Raw genomic sequence first — 9,503 nt, forward strand, 5'->3', positions numbered from 1 at the left:
ACCTGTGGGTGGGGGTGGGGGTGCTCTGGGGTGCATTAGGGGCCTATGAGATCCATGGGGCCTGTCATGGTGGTTTGGGCCTAGTGGGTGAGGCCTAGTGGGTGAGGCCTAGTGGGTCAGGCCTAGTGGGTCAGGTCTGTCATGGTGGTTTGGGGCCTAGTGGTTTAGGGCCTAGTGGTTTAGGCCTGGTAGTTTAGGCCTAGTGGTTTAGGCCTAGTGGTTTAGGCCTAGTGGGTCAGGCCTAGTGGTTTGGGTCTAGTGGTTCAGGCCTAGTGGTTTGGGGCCTAGTGGTTTGGGCCTGGTAACTCAGGCCTGTCATGACGGCACCAGCACCCCCAGTGCAACAACAACATCCCCATGGGACCCGTTGGGTGCTGGGGGACCCTTGGGTGGGGGTGGGGGTGCTCTGGGGTGCATTAGGGGCCTATGGGATCCATGGGGCCTGTCATGGTGGTTTGGGGCCTGGTGGTTTGGGCCTAGTGGGTCAGGCCTAGTGGTTTAGGCCTAGTGGTTTAGGTCTAGTGGGTCAGGCCTGTCATGGTGGTTTGGGCCTAGTGGGTCAGGCCTGTCATGGTGGTTTGGGCCTAGTGGGTCAGGCCTAGAGGTTTGGGTCTAGTGGTTTAGGGCTTGGTGGTTTAGGCCTAGTGGGTTGGGCTTAGTGGGTCGGGCCTAGTGGTTTGGGCCTAGTGGTTTGGGCCTAGTGGTTTGGGGCCTAGTAGGTCAGGCCTGTCATGGTGGTTTAGGCCTAGTAGTTTAGGCCTAGTGGTTTGGGCCTGGTGGTTTGGGTCTAGTGGTTTAGGCCTAGTGGTTTGGGGTCTAGTGGGTCAGGCCTAGTGGGTCAGGCCTAGTGGTTCGGGCCTAGTGGTTTGGGCCTAGTGGGTCAGGCCTAGTGGGTCAGGCTTAGTGGGTCGGGGCTAGTGGGTCAGGCCTAGTGGTTTAGGCCTGGTATTTTGGGGCCTAGTGTTTTGGGCCTGGTAACTCAGGCCTGTCATGGCGCCACCAACATCCCGTGGGCCCCGTTGGGTGCTGGGGACCCTCGGGTGGGGGTTGGGACCCTCGGGTGGGGGTTGGGGCGCCGGGGGGTCGTTGGGGTCCCCGGGGGGGTTAACGAGCTCGTTAACGCCGCAGAAAACGAACTCGGGGACCCTGTTCTGGTCGGGACCCAAGCGCTGCCCCCACCCGCTGACCTTTGACCCCGATAACGTGAGTGGGCGGGGCCGGGGTGGGGGGGGGGGGTGGGGTCGTGCACCCTTGGGTGCTGTTGGGGACACTTGGGTGACGTCATTGGGTGACATCATTTCCCTTGGGTGACGTCATCTCCCTTGGGTGACCCCTGACACCCTTGGGTGCCACCCCAATGACCCCTGGGTGCCCCCCTGACCCCTGGGTGACCCCCTGACCCCTGGGTGACCCCCCGACACCCTTGGGTGCCCCCAACACCCATATGTGACCCATAAGACCCTTGGGTGCCACCACCCATTGACTATAGGACGACGTTCTTTGGGTGCTTCCCCTCCCCCCATGACACCCACATATGACCCCTGGGACCCATAGGTGACCCCCCAACACCCATGGGTGCCCCCACACCCATATATGACCCATAACACCCTTGGGTGCCCATAACACCTTCATTCCCACCACCCCATGACCATGGGATGATGTTCCTCAACCTTCTCCCACCCCGTTTCCTCCACGTTCCTCCCCCTATAACCCCCACATACGACCCCAGGACACCCATATATGACCCCAGGACACCCATAGGTACCTCCCCCCACTCATGGGTGCCCCATAACACCCATATGTGCCCCATAACACCTTCATTCCCACCGCCCCATGACTATGGGATGATGTTCCTCAACCTTCTCCCACCCCGTTTCCTCCACGTTCCTCCCCCTATAACACCCATATATGACCCCAGGACACCCATAGGTACCTCCCCCCACCCATGGGTGCCCCATAACATCCATATCTGCCCCATAACACCCTTGTTCCCACCACCCCATGACCATGGGATGATGTTCCTCAACCTTCTCCCACGTTCCTCCCCCTATAACCCCCACATACGACCCCAGGACACCCATATATGACCCCAGGACACCCATAGGTACCTCCCCCCACCCATGGGTGCCCCATAACACCCTTGTTTCCCACCACCCCATGACCATAGATGATGTTCCTCAACCTTCTCCCACCTCGTTTCCTCCACGTTCCTCCCCCTATAACCCCCACATATGACCCCAGGACACCCATAGGTACCTCCCCGCACCCATAGGTACCTCCCCCCACCCATGGGTGCCCCATAACTCTCATATGTGCCCCATAACACCCTTGTTCCCACCACCCCATGACTATGGGATGATGTTCCTCAACCTTCTCCCACCCCGTTTCCTCCACGTTCCTCCCCCTATAACCCCCATATATGACCCCAGGACACCCATAGGTACCTCCCCCCACCCTTGGGTGCCCCCATGACCCTTGGGTGCCCATAACACCCTCATTCCCACCACCCCATGACTATGGGATGATGTTCCTCAACCTTCTCCCACCCCGTTTCCTCCACGTTCCTCCCCCTATAACCCCCATATATGAACCCAGGACACCCATAGGTACCTCCCCCCACCCATGGGTGCCCCATAACATCCATATCTGCCCCATAACACCCTTGTTCCCACCACCCCATGACCATGGGATGATGTTCCTCAACCTTCTCCCACGTTCCTCCCCCTATAACCCCCACATACCACCCCAGGACACCCATATATGACCCCAGGACACCCATAGGTACCTCCCCCCACCCATGGGTGCCCCATAACATCCATATCTGCCCCATAACACCCTTGTTCCCACCACCCCATGACTATGGGATGATGTTCCTCAACCTTCTCCCACGTTCCTCCCCCTATAACCCCCACATACCACCCCAGGACACCCATGTATGACCCCAGGACACCCATAGGTACCTCTCCCCACCCATGGGTGCCCCATAACACCCTTGTTTCCCACCACCCCAAGACCATAGGATGATGTTCCTCAACTTTCTCCCACCCCCTTTGCTCCATGTTCCTCCCCCTATAACCCCCATATATGACCCCAGGACACCCATAGGTACCTCCCACCACCCTTGGGTGCCCCCATGACCCTTGGGTGCCCATAACACCCTCATTCCCACCACCCCATGACTATGGGATGATGTTCCTCAACCTTCTCCCACGTTCCTCCCCCTATAACACCCACATACGACCCCAGGACACCCAGATATGACCCCAGGACACCCATAGGTACCTCCCCCCACCCATGGGTGCCCCATAACACCCTTGTTTCCCACCACCCCATGACCATAGGATGATGTTCCTCAACCTTCTCCCACCCCGTTTCCTCCACGTTCCTCCCCCTATAACCCCCATATATGACCCCAGGACACCCATAGGTACCTCCCCCCACTCATGGGTGCCCCATAACACCCATATGTGCCCCATAACACCTTCATTCCCACCGCCCCATGACCATGGGCTGATGTTCCTCAACCTTCTCCCACCCCGTTTCCTCCACGTTCCTCCCCCTATAACCCCCACATACCACCCCAGGACACCCATAGGTACCTCCCCCCACCCATGGGTGCCCCATAACTCTCATATGTGCCCCATAACACCCTTGTTTCCCACCACCCCATGACCATAGGATGATGTTCCTCAACCTTCTCCCACCCCGTTTCCTCCACGTTCCTCCCCCTATAACCCCCACATATGACCCCAGGACACCCATAGGTACCTCCCCCCACCCTTGGGTGCCCCCATGACCCTTGGGTGCCCATAACACCCTCATTCCCACCACCCCATGACTATGGGATGATGTTCCTCAACCTTCTCCCACCCCGTTTCCTCCATGTTCCTCCCCCTATAACCCCCCAATACCCCCCCAGGACACCCATAGGTACCTCCCCCCACCCATATATGACCCCCCAACATCCTTGGGTGCCCATAACACCTTCATTCCCACCACCCCATGACCATAGGATGATGTTCCTCAACCTTCTCCCACCCCCTTTCCTCCACGTTCCTCCCCCTATAACCCCCATATATGACCCCAGGACACCCATAGGTACCTCCCCCCACCCATGGGTGCCCCATAACACCCTTGTTTCCCACCACCCCATGACTATGGGATGATGTTCCTCAACCTTCTCCCACCCCGTTTCCTCCACGTTCCTCCCCCTATAACCCCCACATACGACCCCAGGACACCCCTGTATGACCCCAGGACACCCATAGGTACCTCCCCCCACCCATGGGTGCCCCATAACTCTCATATGTGCCCCATAACACCCTTGTTTCCCACCACCCCAAGACCATAGGATGATGTTCCTCAACCTTCTCCCACCCCCTTTGCTCCACGTTCCTCCCCCTATAACCCCCATATACGACCCCAGGACACCCATAGGTACCTCCCCCCACCCTTGGGTGCCCCCATGACCCTTGGGTGCCCATAACACCTTCATTCCCACCACCCCATGACCATAGGATGATGTTCCTCAACCTTCTCCCACCCCGTTTCCTCCACGTTCCTCCCCCTATAACACCCATATATGACCCCAGGACACCCATAGGTACCTCCCACCACCCATGGGTGCCCCATAACATCCATATCTGCCCCATAACACCCTTGTTCCCACCACCCCATGACCATGGGATGATGTTCCTCAACCTTCTCCCACGTTCCTCCCCCTATAACCCCCACATACCACCCCAGGACACCCATATATGACCCCAGGACACCCATAGGTACCTCCCCCCACCCATGGGTACCCCATAACACCCTTGTTTCCCACCACCCCATGACCATAGGATGATGTTCCTCAACCTTCTCCCACCCCCTTTGCTCCACGTTCCTCCCCCTATAACCCCCACATACCACCCCAGGACACCCATGTATGACCCCAGGACACCCATAGGTACCTCCCCCCACCCATGGGTGCCCCATAACACCCATATGTGCCCCATAACACCCTTGTTTCCCACCACCCCAAGACTATGGGATGATGTTCCTCAACCTTCTCCCACGTTCCTCCCCCTATAACCCCCACATACGACCCCAGGACACCCATATATGACCCCAGGACACCCATAGGTACCTCCCCCCACCCATGGGTGCCCCATAACACCCTTGTTTCCCACCACCCCATGACTATGGGATGATGTTCCTCAACCTTCTCCCACCACGTTTCCTCCACGTTCCTCCCCCTATAACCCCCATATATGACCCCAGGACACCCATAGGTACCTCCCACCACCCATGGGTGCCCCGTAACATCCATATCTGCCCCATAACACCCTTGTTCCCACCACCCCATGACCATAGGATGATGTTCCTCAACCTTCTCCCACGTTCCTCCCCCTATAACCCCCACATACGACCCCAGGACACCCATATATGACCCCAGGACACCCATAGGTACCTCCCCCCACCCATATGTGCCCCATAACACCCTTGTTCCCACCACCCCATGACCATAGGATGATGTTCCTCAACCTTCTCCCACCCCGTTTCCTCCACGTTCCTCCCCCTATAACCCCCATATATGACCCCAGGACACCCATAGGTACCTCCCCCCACCCATATATGACCCCCCAACATCCTTGGGTGCCCATAACACCTTCATTCCCACCACCCCATGACCATAGGATGATGTTCCTCAACCTTCTCCCACCCCGTTTCCTCCACGTTCCTCCCCCTATAACCCCCACATACGACCCCAGGACACCCATAGGTACCTCCCCCCACCCATGGGTGCCCCATAACATCCATATCTGCCCCATAACACCCTTGTTCCCACCACCCCATGACTATGGGATGATGTTCCTCAACCTTCTCCCACGTTCCTCCCCCTATAACCCCCAATACGACCCCAGGACACCCATATATGACCCCAGGACACCCTTGGGTGCCCATAACACCCATATGTGCCCCATAACACCCTTGTTCCCACCACCCCATGGCCATGGGATGATGTTCCTCAACCTTCTCCCACCCCGTTTCCTCCACGTTCCTCCCCCTATAACCCCCACATACGACCCCAGGACACCCATAGGTACCTCCCCCCACCCATGGGTGCCCCATAACTCTCATATGTGCCCCATAACACCCTCATTCCCACCACCCCATGACCATGGGATGATGTTCCTCAACCTTCTCCCACCCCGTTTCCTCCACGTTCCTCCCCCTATAACCCCCATATATGACCCCAGGACACCCATAGGTACCTCCCCCCACCCTTGGGTGCCCCATAACACCCATATCTGCCCCATAACACCCTTGTTCCCACCACCCCATGACTATGGGCTGATGTTCCTCAACCTTCTCCCACGTTCCTCCCCCTATAACCCCCACATACGACCCCAGGACACCCATATATGACCCCAGGACACCCATAGGTACCTCCCCCCACCCATGGGTGCCCCATAACACCCTTGTTTCCCACCACCCCATGACCATAGGATGATGTTCCTCAACCTTCTCCCACCCCGTTTCCTCCACGTTCCTCCCCCTATAACCCCCACATACGACCCCAGGACACCCATAGGTACCTCCCCCCACCCATGGGTGCCCCATAACACCCATATGTGCCCCATAACACCTTCATTCCCACCGCCCCATGACCATGGGCTGATGTTCCTCAACCTTCTCCCACCCCGTTTCCTCCACGTTCCTCCCCCTATAACCCCCACATACGACCCCAGGACACCCATAGGTACCTCCCCCCACCCATGGGTGCCCCATAACTCTCATATGTGCCCCATAACACCCTTGTTTCCCACCACCCCAAGACCATAGGATGATGTTCCTCAACCTTCTCCCACCCCCTTTGCTCCACGTTCCTCCCCCTATAACCCCCATATATGACCCCAGGACACCCATAGGTACCTCCCCCCACCCTTGGGTGCCCCCATGACCCTTGGGTGCCCATAACACCTTCATTCCCACCACCCCATGACCATAGGATGATGTTCCTCAACCTTCTCCCACCCCGTTTCCTCCACGTTCCTCCCCCTATAACCCCCATATATGACCCCAGGACACCCATAGGTACCTCCCCCCACCCATGGGTGCCCCATAACACCCTTGTTTCCCACCACCCCATGACCATAGGATGATGTTCCTCAACCTTCTCCCACCCCGTTTCCTCCACGTTCCTCCCCCTATAACCCCCATATATGACCCCAGGACACCCATAGGTACCTCCCCCCACCCATGGGTGCCCCATAACATCCATATCTGCCCCATAACACCCTTGTTCCCACCACCCCATGACCATGGGATGATGTTCCTCAACCTTCTCCCACCCCCTCTCCTCCACGTTCCTCCCCCTATAACCCCCATATATGACCCCAGGACACCCATAGGTACCTCCCCCCACCCATGGGTGCCCCATAACACCCTTGTTTCCCACCACCCCATGACCATAGATGATGTTCCTCAACCTTCTCCCACCACGTTTCCTCCACGTTCCTCCCCCTATAACCCCAACATACGACCCCAGGACACCCATAGGTACCTCCCACCACCCATGGGTGCCCCATAACATCCATATCTGCCCCATAACACCCTTGTTCCCACCACCCCATGACTATGGGCTGATGTTCCTCAACCTTCTCCCACGTTCCTCCCCCTCTAACCCCCACATACGACCCCAGGACACCCATATATGACCCCAGGACACCCTTGGGTGCCCATAACACCCATATGTGCCCCATAACACCCTTGTTCCCACCACCCCATGGCCATGGGATGATGTTCCTCAACCTTCTCCCACCCCGTTTCCTCCACGTTCCTCCCCCTATAACCCCCATATATGACCCCAGGACACCCATATATGACCTCCCCCCACCCATATATGAGCCCAGACACCCATATATGTCCCCCAGCACCCTTGGGTGCCCATAGCACCTTCATTCCCACCACCCCATGGCCATGGGATGATGTTCCTCAACCTTCTCCCACCCCATTTCCTCCACGTTCCTCCCCCTATAACCCCCCAATACAACCCCAAGATACCCACATATGACCCCAGGACCCCCATGGGTGCCCCCCCCACCCACGGGCGCCCCTCCCCCGCCCCCTTGGCGCCCCCTGCAGGCCCTGCACCTGGACTACGTGGTGGCGGCCGCCAACCTGCTGGCGCAGAGCTACGGGCTGCCGGGGTCCCGCGACCGCGCGGCCGTGGCCGAGCTGGCGCGCCGGGTGCGCGTCCCCCCCTTCGTCCCCAAGGCCGGGGTGCGCATCCACGTCACCGACCAGGAGCTGCAGAGCGCCGCCCCCGCCATGGGTGAGCGCCCAGGGGTCCTATGGGTGCTATGGGGCATCCTATGGGGGGTACTGGGGGTCCTATGGGTGGTACTGGGGGTCCTACAGATGGTATGGGGGGTGGTATGGGGGGTAGTGGGGGTGCTATGGGGGGTACTGGGGGTGCTATGGGTGGTATGGGGTATGATATGGGGGGTGCTATGGGTGCTACAGGGGTGGTATGGGTGCTATGGGTGGTACGGGGGGTCCCATGGGTGCTATGGGGTGTGGTATGGGTGGTACTGGTGGTGGTATGGGTGCTATGGGGGGTGGTATGGGGGGTGCTATGGGTGGTACGGGGTCCTATGGGTGCTATGGGGGGTGCTATGGGTGGTATGGGGGTCATGGGTGCTACAGGGGGTGGTACTGGGGGTCCTATGGGTGGTACGGGGGGTGCTATGGGTGGTACTGGGGGTCCTATGGGTGCTATGGGGGGTGCTATGGGTGGTATGGGGGTCATGGGTGCTACAGGGGGTGGTACTGGGGGTCCTATGGGTGGTACGGGGGGTCCTATGGGTGGTACTGGGGGTGCTATGGGGGGTCCTATGGGTGGTATTGGGGGTCCTATGGGTGCTATGGGGCGTGCTATGGGTGGTATGGGGGTGCTGTGGGTGGTAGTGGGGGTGCTATGGGTGGTACAGGCGGTGGTATGGGGGTCCTATGGGTGGTATGGGGAGTCCTATGGGGGGTCCTATGGGTGGTACAGGGGGTGGTATGGGGGGGTACTGGGGGTGCTATGGGTGGTATGGGGGGTCCTATGGGTGGTATGGGGAGTCTTATGGGGGTCCCATGGGTGGTACTGGGGGTGCTATGGGTGGTACTGAGGGTCCTATGGGTGGTATGGGGAGTCTTATGGGGGTCCTATGGGTGGTATGGGGAGTCCTATGGGTTGTACTGAGGGTGCTATGGGTGGTACTGGGGGTGCTATGGGGGGTCCTATGGATGCTACTGGGGGTCCTATGGGTGGTACTGGGAGTCCTATGGGTGGTACGGGGGGTGCTATGGGGGGTCCTGTGGGTGGTACTGGGGGTCCTGTGGGTGGTATGGGTGGTCCCATGGGTGGTATGGGTGGTCCCATGGGTGGTATGGAGGGTCCTATGGGTGCTATGGGAGGTGCTATGGGTGGTACTGGGGGTCCTATGGGTGGTATGGGGGTCCTATGGGTG

The 9,503-nt window shown here is 58.8% G+C and overlaps 1 protein-coding gene across 1 annotated transcript in view; it reads left to right on the plus strand.

Annotated features, from left to right (window-relative positions):
- UBA1 (ubiquitin like modifier activating enzyme 1) overlaps nucleotides 1-9,503 on the plus strand; it is a gene marked incomplete at its 5' end in the record, with an annotated part of 45,819 nt that overhangs the window by 24,564 nt on the left and 11,752 nt on the right. The window contains 2 exons of the mRNA XM_082077228.1: nucleotides 1,129-1,203; nucleotides 8,131-8,320. Coding sequence (XP_081933354.1) covers nucleotides 1,129-1,203; nucleotides 8,131-8,320 — 265 coding nt within the window. The remainder of the gene's footprint in view (nucleotides 1-1,128; nucleotides 1,204-8,130; nucleotides 8,321-9,503) is intronic.

The sequence above is a fragment of the Streptopelia decaocto genome (assembly GCF_964273445.1).
Source record: "Streptopelia decaocto genome assembly, contig: HAP1_SCAFFOLD_701, whole genome shotgun sequence".
Taxonomy (NCBI): Eukaryota; Metazoa; Chordata; class Aves; order Columbiformes; family Columbidae; genus Streptopelia; species Streptopelia decaocto.